The sequence below is a fragment of the Anopheles coluzzii genome, chromosome 3 (assembly GCF_943734685.1).
Source record: "Anopheles coluzzii chromosome 3, AcolN3, whole genome shotgun sequence".
Classification (NCBI taxonomy): domain Eukaryota; kingdom Metazoa; phylum Arthropoda; class Insecta; order Diptera; family Culicidae; genus Anopheles; species Anopheles coluzzii.
In genome coordinates, this window is record NC_064671.1 from 80507627 (window position 1) to 80526273 (window position 18647).

General features: G+C 44.7%; 1 protein-coding gene across 1 annotated transcript in view; it reads right to left on the bottom strand.

Annotated features, from left to right (window-relative positions):
- Positions 1-2606, bottom strand: part of LOC120955908 (ecto-NOX disulfide-thiol exchanger 2) — a 10172-nt gene extending 7566 nt beyond the window's left edge. The window contains exons 1-2 of the mRNA XM_040377134.2: positions 2262-2606; positions 838-2187 (exon numbers count right to left, since the gene is read on the bottom strand). Of these exons, the coding sequence (XP_040233068.2) occupies positions 838-2187; positions 2262-2307 (1396 nt within the window). The 5' untranslated portion in view covers positions 2308-2606. The remainder of the gene's footprint in view (positions 1-837; positions 2188-2261) is intronic.
- Positions 2607-18647: the final 16041 nt, after the last annotated feature.

Consider the following 18647-nt stretch of genomic DNA (forward strand, 5'->3'; position numbering starts at 1 on the left):
CCTTTGAAACCGTGGTAGTGGTAATAGTAGTGGTAGAGGTAGTAGTAGTAGTAGTAGTGGTAGAAGTGATCCACTTGAAGATACTGTTCAAACGATCTTATTGCATTGCAATACTTTCACTGTCACTATAAGCAACCATTTCAATGTACTACGGAATATGCTACAAAAAGGGGTTTGCGTGCGTGTAGGTGATCTTGATGATCCTGACCAGGTGTGGTGTATCATAATATGAACGTAACGTATCCCAAGTGTTAATGTTTTGGGACGAAAGAAAGGAGGGAAATGGTGGAAATTGAGTTAAAACATTCACAAAAGTAGCAAGACGTAGAGCAAATCGAGAGACCGGAAACAACACGTGAGAGCTGTAAAGTTGGAAGTGGACGGAACAAAGTAGTCTAACATCCTGCTACAAGTATGATCTTACGGAGTATCGTAGCCAGATAGTACATCCATTCTCTAAGCGGTGTCCTGAGTACTACTACTTGTCCTTCGAGCAAAAGGTTCACCTACAATTATCGCTCTGCCGCGGGCGCAAAACCCTTCGAAAGATTGCACAGCAACACAACTCATACGAAACGCAACAAAAGAAGTAAAATGTCGTATATGCCAGGAGGTGATAATGGTAAGTACTAGTACGTAATAATAGTATTCTAGCTAACGTAAACATTGCACAGCCCGTCCGGGGTGTTTGGAAACGGTGCCCGGTGGGTGGTCCAGTGTGAGGTACTTAGCAAGTAGGGTAACGTTACAAACTGGGGGGAAATTTTAACAAAAATGCCAGCTAACACGGTGAGCCCACGCGTTTCGCTTGATCCCACACCGCCAGCGTGTACTTACACTGTGCTAGCATGCCCTTCGTTTGCCGCCGGTACTGCTCCCGGGCCCGCTTCAGCTCCTCGTCGCACACGCTCTTCTCGCTCAGCAGCCGGCGGACGTGCGAGTTGGTGCTCTGTATCATCGAGTAGAAGTTGTTCGCGTTCTTCTTGCTGCAGTCGCCCCGCTCCAGCCACGTCACCAGCGTCTGCACCGCCTTCGCGAACGTTTCGTCGTTCTTCAGCCGCTCCGCGACCGAGCCGGCCTCGTGCTCCGTATAGTGCACGACGGGCTGCGGCGACAGCGACCGGAACCGGTCCTCCTCCAGCCGCTCCCGGTGGCGCTTTTCGCGCTGCAGCTTGCGCTGCTTACACTCGTACTCGTACTGGTCGTCGCGGGCCTGCGCATAGTCCACGTGCAGCACGCCAAAGATCGGGGGCTCCTTCGGCTCCGCGCTGCCACCGCCACCGTACGTGAAGTTGCTGCCGATCTTCACCCGATAGCCGGACAGATAGATGGCCGAATCGACCGACGCCTCGTACACGTACCGGATGTGGCAGAAGTTTTTCTTCGACAGCCGCAGGGTCGTGATCTCGCCGCACCGTTCGAAGATTTCCCGCATCACCTCCTCGGTCATGCCGGCGGGCAGTCCGCCGACGAACACCGTCCGGCAGCCGGGCGGACGCTCGATCGTTTTCGGTGCCGGCGCGTTCGGGTTCGGCGGAAACAGCGTGCAGCTTTTGCAGTAAATAATTTCCTTCGCCGTGGCCGGTGGCTTTTCCGCGTTGGTGGCGGCGCTCGGTGCGGTCGCACTCGGAACACCAGCACCACCAGCACCACCTCCGCCGGCCACTGATTGAGCGGTGGCGGCGGTTCCACCCAGTGCACTGGACAGTTCCGCCCCGGGGGCCATCATTTGGAACGGCTGCATGCTGATCAGAGATGTGCCGTCGACCATGTTCATCACGCCCGGCATCATCATGAAACCGTGGTGGTGGTGGGCGGCAGCGGCGGCGGCAGACTGGTGCTGCTGGAGCAGCTGGTTGAACACGAGCTCGCCACCGTTCGCATGCTGCAGCTGTGCAGTTTGGTGCTGCTTGTGCAGCTCCTCCAGCATCTTCTTGCTGATGCTTTCCTCGCGTGCCTTTTCCATGGCGGCCAGCGCACTGCCACCATGGTCCTTGATCGCTTCCCGCTCGGCCACCGTTTCCAGCTCCATCGGTGCCGCGCCGGAACCGTTCTGGACCGGTTTCAGCTTAAACTCGAGCGGTTTGTTGTTGATGCCGGCTAGCAGGGCGGCATTGGCGGGCGTGGGCGGTGGGGCCCCGAGCTGCTGGGCGGTAAGAAAACCACCACCCCCGGACAGGAGTGGATCTGGGTGGAAGGGAAGCAAGCAGACAATCGAGTTAACAAACACCACCATACAAAGCCAATGCCCTATTACTTACGCATTGGGTGCAGCCCCGGCCCGAGCGGATTGAAGGAAAACGACATGTTACGGCGTAGGCGCGAGTGGCAGACACTGGTGTGGGCTGAAAAAAAACAGGGCGGATGATGTCGCAAACCCCCCTAGCAGGGAAGGCAACACACAGTTGCGGGCTGCAAAAACCGATGCACAAAACAACACTACACACAAACCAGCACCACGCTTATGGTCGCGCGAATCGGGGGAAAACTTTACGCAATCATTTTCCGCGCGGCACACACGGGCTAGTAGGGCACACGTAGAATTCTAACTTTTCACTTTCCGTGCTGTGCCGTCCCTTTTTTCTTTCAAAACAAGAACGCCCTTTTCTGACGTTTCTCGATTGAATAATCGCGAGCTCACGCACACCAATGCAGTGCTGACGGGACGGTAGCGATTACGGCATGCGGTTGAGTGCTCGAAATAGCGTTGGCGTGAGGCAAAACTGAATTGAAAAAGAGTGTTTATGATTGTTTGTGCGAAACAGCTGGTCAGGTCAAGCTGGCTTAGTTTTGAAGTATGAAGCGTTTTCGCAAGGGCTGAAGCGTTCTAGGAAGAGTTGAAGCGTTCCAAGTTCAATTTGAATAACGGCGGTTATTTAGTATTTGTGTTAAATTGTACCAAAACATGCGATAAATAAGCCAGTTACTACGGGGTTGGATATGGTTCAATGTCATTAATGTCACATTATTGATTGATTAAACAATTGAGATTGAGATATTTAGCTATTTAGTGATATAAAGTAAATTGATTTAGGACCTGTAAAGCCTCGGCGTGGTACAATTCCCATCCCGATTGAGAAAGATGAACTTAACTAGAGGTTTGGGAGGTAGTATGACATGACTTTAAAGACCAGTATGATCGTGTTAGTCTTTAGGACGAAAGAAGCAAACAAATTATCAAGAATATTAAAACTATTTGATAAACTCTTTGTTATGAATAAAAGAGCTCATGTATGATTAAAATGCTTCAATCCAAAAACCAAACCCATCCCAATACGATCCGGTGCGCTTTGAGTAATGGGTTTTTCTCTGATAGATTTAATAATTGTAGAACATTCTATACATCAAATTACGATACCATCCGTAACTGCAATTAGCTTCACACTGTTCTTTAGTTTGTATCAGACGTTGCAAACGCATCACTAGATTAGTTGATTCCATGGGCCGGAATGGATTCTGCGATAGACTCGTACTCCACTCCATCGTCAAAACAAAACGAAGAATTTCATAAATTTGTAAACACAATTTCCACACCTAATTGATTATTGATTAATATTAATGGTATAAACACATCATGTGATTAATATTCTTGATTATTACACATTTATAAGGTGAATTGTAACAAAATTACATCTACTTGAAAGCAGATCATAAAAAAACAACGCCCTAAAACAAACCATAAAGGATAAGCAAGCTTGGGTCCGAGACGTGTGTTCCTGTCCTTGCAAAATAAGGACATTTTAGAAGCTCAAAAAACATACACCCAACAAATACAACACACACACTTTTCTGTACCGTCGTTCAATGTGCAGTGGGGGGTGAGGGTGGCGGGAGAATTTCGTTGTCTTTCCATTGAGGAAAAGTGAAAACCTGCACTCCATATCTACCCCTCTTTTTCCGGGGGGAAGAAAAAACAACAAAAGCATCACTCTTCTCGGCACAGAAATGGAAGAAAAACAAACGCAACCGGCAAACCCAGCCAGCCGGTCGAGAAAGGGCCAGACGGTGCCAGAGAGAGAGAACAGCAGAAGCGGCTGGCTGGATCAAACCTCTTCCCTATCGTTCCTATCGAGCCGTGTTCGAGTTCCCGTGAGCGTTATCCTTTATTCGTTTTTGTTCCTGCGGCCCGGCGTCCCGAAATGTATCCGCATGTGTGTGAGCGAGGCCGGGGATACATTCCGGGACAATATACTAAAGGTAGTTGGTGAGAGGACGAGGTAGGGTGAGGCTATCAACGTACAAAAAGTTCTCGTTCGATCGGCTCTAGCTTGTGGGATTGGAGCGCGCACACGCTGGTGACGTGACTGGGATACGGTGAGGTCGCTAAAAAAATATCGAAATGTTATTTTTTCCCTCCAACATGTAGAACAAATATTTTAGTTTCGTCTCTTTGCCAGCGAACGGTACGGTCCTTTCGCCAGCCAACACCGCTCCCCAACGCTCCCCCTCCCCTCTCTACCCCTCCGGAACTGAAACGAAAACGTGATCCGGCTCCGTCTGGCCATCTCCGGCCGCTTTCCAATTTCCCTGCCTTTCTCATCCGCTAAGGATGTACTAAAAAGTACCGCGATGCCCCTGTGCGCATGTGTTGGCGGGAAAAATGGCGCGCTCTTTGCTCGCGGAACTCCGTGCGTGTGGGTGTGTGTGTGTCCGGTCACGGTGTGATGCTTTTCTACGCGTACAGATGACACAGATCCTGCAAGAGAGGGGGGCGACTGCATTCATCCCACGGGGGATGCCATGTTCATCATCGAATAAAAACATGCGGGACTGTGTGTGTGTGTGCACGCGCTCGGTGTGTTTCCCGAAGCGGGAAAGGCAAGCTACGCCAAAAACAACATTGGCTGGAAATGAAAAATAATACACGCTTTGGTACGCCCGGTACGCGTTGCTGTTGGGGCGGTTTTCCTGTCTTGCGGTCGTTTTGATAAAAAGAACGAATCATTTCTTACCGGTTTCAAACGTCCTTGTCCCTTTCAGTGTGTATTTTTTTTTTTGCTGTTGTGTGTGCTGGTCGAATGAAAACAATAAACCTTAGAGAAGAAACAGAAATCATAAGACGGACTACTTTCTACATAAGACTAGTACAGCTTATATTATGATTCTTTATAACTCTATACGATACGATATTATCATTATCTATAATAACGTCCATGGTGATTTGGAGCTGAAGGATGCATTTAGAGGATTCCTATTTACTGAGCCCTATAGTCCTTCATCCGCAGCGAACAATCTGGTTGTAGGAAGTACCAAATTTGCGCGCAAAAAAATCCACAAGATTACGTGGGCGCACCCGGGTGGAGAATCCTTCAACCAGATCGACCACGTGTTAATAAGCCGCCGACGACAGTCGAGTCTGTTAAATGTCAGAACATATCGAGGAGCCAATATCGATTCCGATCACTACTTGGTTGGCTTAGTGATACGTTGTAGAATCACCCGCCCCCGCGCCAATGGGGGCGGAGAAAACACGCAGGCTCGGCTCAACACGGACTCTCTAAGGGACATTGCTGTCCAACAGGAATTCAAAACCGCTTTAGAAGAGTCTCTACTACCAGAAGACAGATACGAAACTACGAGCGAGAGGTGGAACGCTCTAAAAACAAAAATAATAAACTGTGCAAGAAATATACTCCCACCACGTCGTGGCAACACCAAATCTGGCTGGTTCGACGATGAATGCAGACAAGTGACCGAACGTAAGAATACTGCATACCGAGCAATGCAGCAACGGCATAGAACGCGGGCATGCGCAGAGGAATATTCACGGCTTAGACGCGAAGAGAAACGAGTTCACCGCTCCAAGAAGCATGCTTTGGAAGAGCAAAACATGCGGGAACTCGAGCAAACCAGAGAGGCGTACGGACCGACACGAAAGTTTTACCTAGCGATAGCAGGTCACCGAAACAACGTTGTACCTAAGGTAACCTGCTGTCGCAACAAGGATGGAGATCTGGTTAGTAACCAGCCAGAGGTCCTCTCGCGGTGGGCTCAGTACTTTGATGAATTACTCAATGACCAGTTTAGCGAACAGCTAGAAGCGCCACTAGCAGATAATGTCATGCTACTGCCACCTAGCATAGATGAAACACGAAAGGCTATCCGTCGGCTGAAAAATAACAAGGCACCCGGAACCGACGGAATTGCAGCCGAACTGGTCAAGAATGGAGGTGCACGACTAGAAAACGAGATTCATCAAATTGTTACTGAGGTGTGGGATAGCGAATCGATGCCTTGTGATTGGAATCTCGGCATCATCTACCCCATATACAAGAAGGGAGATAGGTTGGACTGCAACAACTACAGGGGTATTACGGTGTTGAATACCGCCTATAAAATATTCTCCCTGATCCTTCAGGATCGCCTTGTCCCGCACGTCGAAGAGATAGTAGGAAACTATCAAAGAGGATTCCGAAACGGAAAATCAACCACTGATCAGATCTTCACCATGCGGCAGATCTTGGAGAAGATGGCTGAATACAAAAACGACACGTACCATCTCTTCATAGACTTCAAAGCCGCATACGATAGCATAGCCAGGGTAAAACTGTACGACGCTATGAGCTCATTTGGAATCCCGGCCAAACTGATAAGGCTAGTTAGAATGACTATGACCAACGTCACATGCCAGGTGAGGGTGGATGGAAAACTCTCAGGACCTTTTGCTACCACCAAGGGTCTGCGCCAGGGGGACGGGCTTGCCTGTCTCCTATTCAACTTGGCGCTAGAGAGGGCCATCCGCGACTCGAGGGTGGAGACTACGGGAACCATCTTCTATAAGTCAACCCAGATCATGGCATACGCTGATGATATAGACATCATTGGTCTGCGGCTCTCCTATGTAGCAGAAGCCTACCAAGGGATTGAGCAGGCGGCAGAGAACCTCGGATTGCAGATAAACGAGGCAAAGACCAAACTGATGGTGGCAACATCAGCGGACCTACCAATAAATAATCCAAATCTACGTAGGCGTGATGTACAGATAGGTGAACGCACTTTTGAAGTCGTCCCAGAATTCACCTATCTTGGGTCAAAGGTCAGCAACGACAACAGTATGGAAGTTGAGTTGCGCGCAAGGATGCTGGCTGCCAACCGGTCATTCTACAGCCTGAAAAAGCAGTTCACCTCAAAGAACCTGTCGCGACGGACGAAGCTGGGACTATATAGTACCTATATAGTACCAGTACTCACATACGCCTCTGAGACATGGACACTGTCCAAATCTGACGAAGCCCTCTTAGCCGCGTTCGAGAGGAAGATGCTCAGAAGGATACTTGGCCCCGTATGTGTGGAAGGACAATGGAGGAGCCGCTATAATGACGAGCTATACGAGATGTACGGCGACCTCACTGTCGTACAGCGTATTAAGCTCGCCAGGCTCCGGTGGGCTGGCCATGTTGTACGCATGGAAACGGACGACCCAGCCCGTAAAGTCTTTTTAGGCCGTCCACAAGGACAGAGGAGGCGTGGTAGGCCCAAATTGAGGTGGCAAGATGGCGTGGAGGCGTCCGCCATTAAGGCCGGGATAACGGACTGGCAGACGAAGGCGCGAGACCGTGAGCGGTTTCGGACACTCCTGAGGCAGGCCAAGACCGCAAAGCGGTTGTAGCGCCGGATAAGTAAGTATAGTCCTTCATCACATGTTATGAAACATTTTAACAAGCATTATGAGCGCATTTTCAACACTTTAACATTGATTTAAATTAAATAATAGGCCGAAGCCGTTCTTTGTGAAAAAAAATAATAACAATATTTTTATAAATTGAAAAAAAAAATACATTTCAGGGTTTTCCATGAGTTCTCATAGTTGTGGGACACTTCCTAGACTCTTTCTTATGGGAAGTGAACTTCATATGATGAAAATTGGACTATATGGCATCCTTATTGAACAGGCTCATAGAAAATTCATATTGGATTTATCGAACAAGGGTGCCATAGATTCCAATTCACAATAGATTATGTTTATTTCAAATAAGAAGGAGACAAAAAGTGTCCCACAGCTATGATAACCCCTGGAAAACCCTGTAAGGTAGTTTAAAGATCAATAAATTTAATTTGCAATCTGTGTTCCAACGATACATATCATAAGTCAATTTTAGATTTAACATTATAAAAAATCAACACATAAAACATTGTGGGAGCTTAGTTAATCTGACTCAATGAATCTCGCTCTTGATCGACAAATGTGCCAGCGTCTTTTTTATCATGTAAAAAAAAAACGCCACATTTGTTGCGGCACGTGATTATCTGCTACAAAGTAGTGATACGTTAAGTTGTACGGCCAATACTTTCATGGGCCATGGGCCTTTGTCGGTAGTCGCCATCAGCAGCCAAAGCTGGGCCGGGTTTTGAAAAGATAATTTGGATTGTGCGTGCAGCATGCGATGACTGGGTCCGAGCTCTGCTCGAGGCGCCGGTCGGAGGCATCATTTATGGAGCGCGTAGCGATGTCCTGCGTGTAGCAAGCGTTATATCCTACGCAAACAAATGTGTTATTCTGTGTAGCAATACAATCAAAGCGTTTTGCAAAGCTATGGTATCAATTTACATTTTTAACGTAAAGCAACTAAACAACTTAAAATTAAAACAAGCTAATTATTAAAGATAATAGTATCTTCCAAGCTTAAACAGCAGTTAAGCAGCATAACCGAGGATCGATTATCACTCTTATTCCTGCTTTTCTTATTTTTTCTTTCTCATTTCTTTTGCAAGTTTACGGTATATTTTTGTTTGCGCTCTATTTTTTTGTTTTTCTTTACTATTATTATTGTTGTTGTAATTTATGTTTTAGATACATAGTTAAGCCTTGAAGGCAGACTTGAATTAAATTAAAAATGAATTAAAAAATAAATATAATAAATTAAATAAAGAGTAAAGAATAAACATAAAATATAAACTTTAGAAAATATGATGGAAATAAAATAGTATTATAACAAACAGAAAAAAATATGGAAAAAGGAAAGAAACAAATAAAGCAAAAATGTAAAAAAATGTTGAATCAATTTTGAACAGTATAACAGTATGTTATATACAGTGGAGCGCCGTTTATCCGGGTACCTTTTATCCGGGTGTCCGTTAATCCGTGCTGTTGAGAAATGACAGTTCAATACAAAGGTGACAAAGCGTTATGAGGAGGATATTTGAAAAGCGGTTAAAAGAGCACATTGTCATCACAAAAAAACGCTATACAGGTGTCCCCCGAGATACGACTGTATTTGGGACCGAAAAAATGTCCCAAAGCAAGGCGTAAGTCGAAATAGTCGTATGTCAAATATCTGTGAATATAAAGTTTATAACTGATGTTGAAGAGTCGGAATCTATGATATCGTGTATTTTATTTAAAATAATGTTCGATAATGTATTAATTTTCCTCCAAAAGTCGTTTACACGATGTAGATATTCAAGACCGGGGAGTTAAGGAATCTGTGAAAATGTGTTTGTAACGGTTTTCAGCACAGAAATTCAAAAAAATATATCAATTTCGTCTCAATGATAACTTTAAACTGTCAAAATCAAAATCGTCGTATCTGCGAATCGTCGTAACTCGAGGAGGTCGTAACGCGGGGGACGCCTGTAATTCATGGTCAACTTCAAATATTCTCATTGGAAAAATATGAAGGTAATAAAAACTAGGTTATTTTTATCAAAAAATAAGATAATTTTCCAAACATTAATCAGGAATTGGTGATAAAATGCATCATTTGACTCATTATCCGTGTTATTCGCATATCCGGGCGAGGTCCTGAGAAGCCCGGATAAACGAAAGAAGTTATTAAAAAGAAGAGAATAGATATTTTTACTTATTTTTTGTGATATTAATAATTTTGTGAAATAAGCATGATTAAAAAAGAAGAATTAAACCGTTCAATCAGAAAGAGCACATATAGATGAAACATCTTCATGATCTCAAACGACCTACACACGCCATAGGGCACACACTAATCAGCGCAGTCTATCCCAATGTCGATTGCTCATCGCTCGTCACTGCCGGCGTCCTTTCTGCGGGCAAAGCACAGAATCAATTTATTACACCGTAACACTCCCAAAAGGGACACACACGAGCTCGCGCGCGCGCCTCATCGCACCGGACGCGGGCTGATCCCAGGCTGACGTTTGTTTAGCGTTTGTGCGTTGAGTGGAATGCATATTCACGCACGAACGAATAGCCCCAACGGAGCAACACTTATTCCCCTTCGAGAAACGAGCGAAATGTAAAACAAAAAAGACACTTCGCCGTACGGATCAATCTCGGCAACCGATTGGCGATGATTGGGTTGCGATGATGCCAGACGACGCATCCCGGGCAGCGTTCGACGAGTTAAGTTATTAATGCATCTTGTGCGCCCGTCGAGCCACATTTCATCGATTTCATGCTGCCGCACACACTCATGACTGATGCATCCAGCTGCATCAACACACTCGCACAGCGCCGTTTGCCCTTCGCATCGGCCGTTGCGCATCCACTGTGTCCGGCTTTTTTCGCTGGCGGTGGCCGAAAACGAACAGCGGTGATGGTGGCCTACACAGGAACGGAAACAGGAAATAGGTAGGGGGAGGGAGCAAAATGCACTTGCCTTGCATACCATTGCAATAGTAGTTCGATCGTTTGCCCCGGATCGATTTTTTTCGCTTCACTATTTGCAGGCTTCATAAATTATCGCGCGATGCCGTACTACTGCTCACTGCTCGCGATGATTCAACGGGGTGCGTGTTTTTTAAACACGAGGAAACGAAGCAAAGTGACCTGATAGAAGGAGAGAGAGAGAGAGAGAGAGAGCGCACTCTGGAACACGATACCGGGCGAGTGACGATTAATAACGTTTGATAATTTATTTAAAAATATTCCAAATCATTCGTCATCCATCCCGGACTGGCCGGCTGGCTAGCCAACTGATGGACGGATGCGATGGATGAACAAAGAGGACAAAGGGGTGGAATGAAAACCTGGCAGGGCAAGGAAAAACTGGTGCGTCGTTGATTGTGGATGTGTGAATTGCGAAATTATAAAAAAAAAAAACTAAAACTGATGTATGGAACGGCGTTGTGCGTTGTACCGTATGATAATGTTGATGTTATGGAGATGAGCTTGCTTATGCAATGGAGGGAAAAAAATTGATTTATTACGGCTAGTAAAATGCAATAAAATTATACATACACACTCACACACACTTACTATTAAAAAACGACATTAAGTTTTATGAATTATAGCTTAATTTATACGCTTTACTTAAGAACATGCCAGCTGAACAGTTTTGTGTATAGCTTGTTTTTTTACTTTGATTAATTTAAGTATACCTTAGGCAATGCTTGTTAGAAGTAAACCCATTTTATTGGAATTGGAACTAGGTAATTTAAATAAAACTTGAATTTATGAACATATCACAAATAAAAAGGGGAATAAGAAAAAAAGAATAAATTCATAGTTTTTATTATGAACTATGAAAATGAACTTCTATAAAAAGGAAAATAAGAAAAAAGGATAAAAATTAGAAGCAGAAGAAAAAGAAAAATAAGAAGAAAAAGAAGAAGAAGAAGAAGAAGAAGAATAAGAAGAAGAAGAAGCAGAAGCAGAAGGAAAAGAAGAAGGACACGGAGAGTCAGACGAATGGATTATATGCAAAATATTTAAAGAAAAATATATAACACATCACTTTCATTTGTTTACAATTACTTCAGGTAATAAACATAAAAACGAAATGATTGAACTAAAAATAAACTCCAAAATATCCTGCAAAAAAACAAGTCCAACAGGCAAACAGAAGTAAACATGATAAAATAAGTAACACATCGATACCAAAGATTTTCAAATGAATTCAATACCATTGTTTTATCGAGTTTGAATGAGATGTTTATTCTGCGACAGTTTGTCTATACCTTACATTTTCTTGGATAAATTTAATTACACTCTTGGTGTATGTTTCTGTAGTGTTATTTGCTATTCGTCAGCAACGAAATTAAGCATCCTCCATTCGGCTGGCTTAACATTATTTCAAATCATCCATAGCATCGTAAAACCTATCTGTTTATAGATTGCTCGTCCACTTCTACATTTGAACCTATGATGGACACGCTGTTAACCACTTCTTTTGACCGCTTTACCGTGCTATTTAACTCGTACGTAGGTGCTTATGACCCGTATTCTAACTCTACAAATAATGTTAGTATTAACAAGATGATTATGATGACATCCTTGCATAGTTGAGAGAAGGATTAGGACCATAACCATAATTATGTTTATATCGAACGACCCAAGTCCTATTAAGGGGTGCATATGCAGCAATCATCTAATCTAATAAAACAATCATCCTTGTCACCACAGTTCTATACATTTCAATCAAAATATTATACGTTTAAGAGTCTTGCTTCTTCCTGTTGATTCTACGTTGAAGGTAACCCCCAGGGCGCTTAATCGGTTATCTAAATGAGCTCTTACCAGAAGAATGTTGTATGTACCACTAGTGGGCTTGGCTTTCAGTGACTTATTGATTATCCATAGCAGGATCGTCAGTCCTACGTATCAGGGAACGGTCCATCCGGGGGTTGAACCCATGACGTTCATATTATTAAGTCGTACGAGTTGAATACGGTACCCGGTTAAGCTGATATCAGTTCATAATATAATCTAGTGATTAAGTTTAATTATGTTTCGGGTGGCGTTCAGTCGTGATTTTGTGTGCTATTAGTTCTAGCTTTTTTGACTCATTTTTTAAGTTTTGTTTGATTTTTGGTTTTTTGGTTGGATCAGAATGGCTTGTTTTGTTTCTTTATAGATCTCTGCTATTTATATTTTTTATTAATTTCCAAATTTCCTTTTCGATTTGCCAATCTTCACTTTTATTGACGAATTGAGTCGTCTGTGTCTTCTGTGACAAATTGAATATCCGAGCGAATGGTGCAAATGCATCAAGTGAGGCATAAAAACATCCGCAGGTGCGCTGGGAAGTCCCCACCAGAAAATAAGACAACACACAACACTTGACTGGCTGCGGTGTGACTTCGCCGTGCCCTGCCTTACCGTGTACCCTCATCTGCATCTCACCACACCGCCCCAAAGGACACGCCGTCGATGGCCCATCCCGGCGACTAAGGGTGCGCGAAACGCGTGTGCCAATAAGAAAGTAGGTACACTTGCAAACCAACGGGAGCGGGGAAGGCAAACGTAACGACACAAAAGGATTACTCTTCCGCGGGTGGCATGTAGCCCTGCGAAAGTGTGTATGTTTGTGTGTGTGTCCGGCTTGTAGATTTTTTGTTTATCTCGAAGGAGAATTTCTTATGCCGTAACCTCTTGCAAAAGTGAAGGGATTTTTGTGCTCATTTATCGCTTGACACGATATTATATTTTCTCCCTGGCGAGGTCGTTTCGGTTCGGTTTATTTCGCCTGCACGTTTCTGTTTTTTTTTCTTTTCATTTTAATTTTGCTCTTCGTACACGCTTTATTGCACTGCTTCGAGCGAACAAAAGGATCGCCCTTTGATTTCACCAGTGCCGTGCGGTGCGGCGTGTCCTTTGCACCGTTGCACTGACCTGAGTGCACGGGCACTCAGCCGGCAGTGCCGAGGTGGTGGTGCAGCAATAATTTGCAGTCCTGTTTTTTTCTTCTTCTTTTGGTACGGGTTTGGTGAGGTGGTGGTACGATGAACCAGTGGGGAGATGGTTTTTTGGGGGTTTGACACGAACCACGACGATTGAGGGAACCGCGCGATTTTGCACATTGAGCAGTTCTATGGCCAAAATTGGTATGAGATAATGCAATGGATAGGCAGAGGAAAGGATAGCATTTATTGAAGTTATTAAAAGAGAACAAGATAGGTAAAAAATGTAAGAAACAATAAGAAAAACAAGAATTCCTTTAGTGGAAAATAAAACATAATCCATCAATATTTACAGTGCGCCTAAAGTTAGGCAAATTGTATTGCAAAAACTGCGTTTTTTGGATTTTGTTTAACTAAGGCTATACATTTTCAATGCTTATGACCTGCAAATGTAGTTTCAAAGTGAAATAGTTCATATTTAAAATAGATCATATGCGATAACAACTCTTCTTCTCTTATCCGGCGCTACAACCGCTTTGGGGTCTTGGACTACTTAAGGAGTGTCCGACACCGCTCACGGTCTCGCGCCTTTGTCTGCCAGTTTGTCATCCCGGCCTTAATGACGGACACCTCCACGCCATCTTGCCACCTCAGTTTGGGCCTACCACGCCTTCTCCGACCTTGTGGACAGCCTAAAAAGACTTTACGGGCTGGGTCGTCCGAATCCATGCGTACAACATGGCCAGCCTACCGGAGCCTGGCGAGCCTGATACGCTGCACGACAGTGACGTCGCCTTACATCTCGTATAGCTCGTCGTTATAATGGCTCCTCCATTGTCGTTCCACGCATATGGGGCCAAGTATCCTTACGAGCATCTTCCTCTCAAACGCGGCTAAGAGGGTTTCGTCAGATTGATTGACAGTATCCATGTATCAGAGGTATACCGGTGTGAGTACCGGTACTATATAAGCGTTATATAGTCCCAGCTTCGTCCGTCGCGACAGGTTCTTTGAGGTGAACTGCTTTTTCAGGCTGTAGAATGACCGGTTGGCAGCCAGCATCCTTGCGCGCAACTCAGCTTCCATGCTATTGTCGTTGCTGACCTTTGACCCAATATAGGTGAATTCTGGGACGACTTCAAAAGTGCGTTCATCTGTACGTCAAAACTACATAAGTTTGGATTATTTATTGGTAGGGCCGCTGACCTCGTTTCCACCATCAGTTTGGTCTTTGCCTCGTTTATCTGCAACCCAAGGTTCTCTGCTGCCTGCTCGATCCCTTGGTAGGCTTCTGCTACATAGGAGAGCCGCAGACCAATGATGTCTATATCATCAGCGTATGCCAGGATCTGGGTTGACTTATAGAAGATGGTTCCCGTACTCTCCACCCTCGAGTCGCGGAGGATCCTCTCTAGCGGCAAGCAGAATGGGAGATAGGCTGGGAAAGTATCAGATAACAACTGTCCCAACAATATATAAACATTATGTTTATTTTACATAATAAAAACGATTATGTTTACATTATATCCAATTCAGGTAGCTTTGAAATTAACATCTTGTATCGTACAGAATATTAATGAACATATTTGATGATTTCTCTGAACTCGATTGTTTTCTTTGCTTTCTACCTTGTCTGATCCATAGTAGCTGCTTATATCCATCCTGCTCTTAGCTTAACGTGCATTCCCGTGCATTTTAGCTTAACATTTTCGATCGTCTGCTCTTCTTTACATATTGACAGTCCCTTTATGATTGAAAGTTTTATCAATTCAGAAGAGTTTCATCAATGAATAATCACATACATAATTTATTAAATGTATTGTTCCGTCGTGCCTTTTCCATACTTTCAGGACAGCTTATTCCCATCAATATTCTTTTTTATTATTTTTTTTCTTGTTCTACATCGTACCTACACTTCTAATGTCCAGCATGGCATTAAACAATACAAAGCTGTGTGCGATTTGTACGAATTTTGCTAACAAAGTTTGACCAGCGGTATGCCCTTATCCCACCGTTCCGAATGCAGCTTCCTCCCCGCCGGAACGGCAGTGCCCGGCTGGAGAATTTTGGGACCTGCCCTGCCTCATTCCTCGTTTGCAGTTGCTGGTTGCCAAAGGAATCCAGCAGCAGAACCAGCCACACACACAATAATTGTATGCGAGCGGAGAAATGTAGCGACCGGCGTAAAACCGGCCTGTTTTTGCCAGGGCAGGGCACATTACTCTTTCATCCCTTTGGCCGTGTTTTGGGGCGTTCCTTGCCACCATCCGTCCCTCCCTCCACAACCCTACACCCCACACTCTGGTATGGCGGGGGGGAGGGAAGCTCAACATCTTAAGTAATTCGAGCGAGCGAGATCTTTCGCATATGAACCACAAAACCGACTACCGGGGTCTCGTTGGCTTTGGCCTGGCGTTCCTGCCCGTTTCTTCCCCGTTGCCTGCTTCTGTGTGTGTGTCATTGTTGTTGCTTTTTCACTCCCCGCTGTACCGTCCGGCTCTGGCTCCAATCGATTCCGGCTGATTGCGGTGCGCGGGTTAATTAGTATGGGAATTTATAGGACTTTAATTTGTTAAATCTGCAGTAATTTTTTTAGGAGCACCCGCTCCCTTTCTTTCCAATTCCCCCTTTCCCGGCTTGTCATTCATCTCAATTGTTGCCGGCTATGGGCGAGGAGAGGGAAGATTGTTTGGAGGTTCCTTTTGTTGGTTTGCTATCTTATGCTGTGTGTTACACGGGAAGGGGGGAAACGAAAAAACGCACACAGTGCACACAATTTACCGGTGTCCTGTTACACCCAGCTTCCAGCCTTTCGGGGCCGATTGGTAAGTTTATTTTCCTCATTTTTCTTTCAACGATCTTTCGGCACAGGTACTGGTTGGTTTTTGGGGGTTGGTAGTGTGCTGTTTTTTCGCTTTGTGTCTTTTTTGGGGCCTTTGTTTTTAATGCGGAACAGATTTTAAACGCAACAATTAACGCGCCCGACTCGTGACGGGTATTATTTGACGATGTTGCAGGAGGCAATTATTGTTTTGCTATTGCTTTAGTTTACTTTAGTGCTAAATTATAATTAAAAATGTTTAAAATAAAACAGGTTTTTTAACAAAGTAAACAAAATACCTCTTTTTACTTCTCGTAAGAATGGTATCGCTAAAATATCCCTTTAGAGTGGAAATGGACAGAAACTCTCAATGGAAATATGTTTACATTCATACACAAGATTTTTGTTTTGTTTTTTATTTTGTTCCACCAACCAACCCAAAATTCGATCAACAGTCAATCAAAACAACTCCACAACAACACGCATCATCAATATGCGCATCTGCAATCGAATTGTGATTCGTTTGAAAACAACAAACGACTGCAGATAATAATTGAACTTCCTAGCAGTCTCCCTAGCCCACCTGTGCGTACGGTGCAGCACGCCGAACTTGTTGGACCTTGCACGGACGGAGAACCTCTGGTTGGGAAGGGAAAGGGGTGTAAATTGAAAAATAATATTTTGCTCATATCGTGCCATCGCGAAGTGGAATTTTGTGCACAACAAAATTTCCATTTGCTTGTTGGGATCCAACAAAACATTGAATCACGCTGCAACAGGATACGCTGTAGAGTAGTAGCTAGGGGACGTGGGATTTGTTTTTTTGTGCCATGTGTGCCTTGCTGGCAATCGCGATATCATCCTGCGTATTGAAATCTGAATTTTGATATTAAAAAGCGGGAAGTTTTGCTGTTATTTTAACGTTCTGCATGTTGTTTGTCAGATTTCGACCAAAAGTTCCTACAGTAATTCCATTTTGCTTTTTGTGTAATAGAAGCCTCACGGTACATTGCCGAGATAGTGTGTAGCGTCGACCCTCAGTCGAGAAAAGGTAGAGATATTTGAAAAAAGTTTAACTTTAGAAACGAGTGCAGCAACACGTAGTGTAGAATATTCAGCGTACAGGTAGAATGCATCATATTACCCTAAGCCCATGGACAAAACAGTATACGCATGATCACTACATTAACAGGTAAATACATGGCAGGGTGTTTTTTGTAGGTAAAACATGAATGCGATTTATATGCTGCAGCCTCCTCTAAAGAACTCAAAAAGTAGCAGTGTTATAGCAAAGGTAATGTGTAGCAATAGGCTTGGAAGAATAAAGAGTTACTCCTAAAAGAGTCAATGGGTTAAAAGGGAGAAAGAGAGGGAGAATTTGTGTTTGAATAACTTCTCCTAAATAAGCTTCAATATCTTCCAGTACCTCTGCAACACCTTAAGAGTACCCTTAGGGTATACCCGAAGTAACATCACACGCTAATTATTAATTGAGTTCAATATTTTGGTCTGTCTAAGATCTTAACAGCATCCATTAGACATATCATTGATACTGTCTCCAGCAAGAGATCAGACATAATTGAGAATGGGCTGGGATGACTCCGACATGATCGAGCATGTCTAGATCCGGTAGACAAATGTCTTTGTTTGGTGCCAGTGTTGGGCCAGCGCTTCGTTCCAGAAACTCCACCTCCACAATTTCCAATCCTGTCTGCTACCTGCCAGGCTACGAGACACATTGTCTAGCGCTCCAGACACCTGCCTACACCTAATGGAGGGAATTTCCCACCGTTAGAGCTCGCATTGGTGTGCAACAGCTCGAAGCACTCACCTCACTTGCCTACCTAGGCGCAGAATTGACCCGGGGTTTGCATATATAAAAGCACCGTTGCTATTCCTCGGACTACTCATTCCGTAGCCAGGCTTCAAACCAGTAGAAAATGGACGACTTCGAAAGTGTGATCGATTTGCTCGAGTGTCCGTACAATGCCGCGCACAAGCTGCTTGCCCACACAATGGCCCGGCACGTTAGCCGCTGCCGGCGGGCGTACGGTGTGCTCAAGATCGTGCCGTGCCCCTTCAACCCGGACCACCAGGTGCCGGAGCGAGAGATGACCCTGCACAAGCTGGAGTGCGAAGATCGGGAAGCGTTCGAGCAGTACAGGTTTTGCTTCACATCCCTCATCTCACCAACCAAGGTGTCGGTGCGGGCTGCCTCACCACCGCCGGTACCGTGTCGGGCAAAGGATACGGCCGATCTGGTCGAACACTCGCCCCGGAGAACGATCTC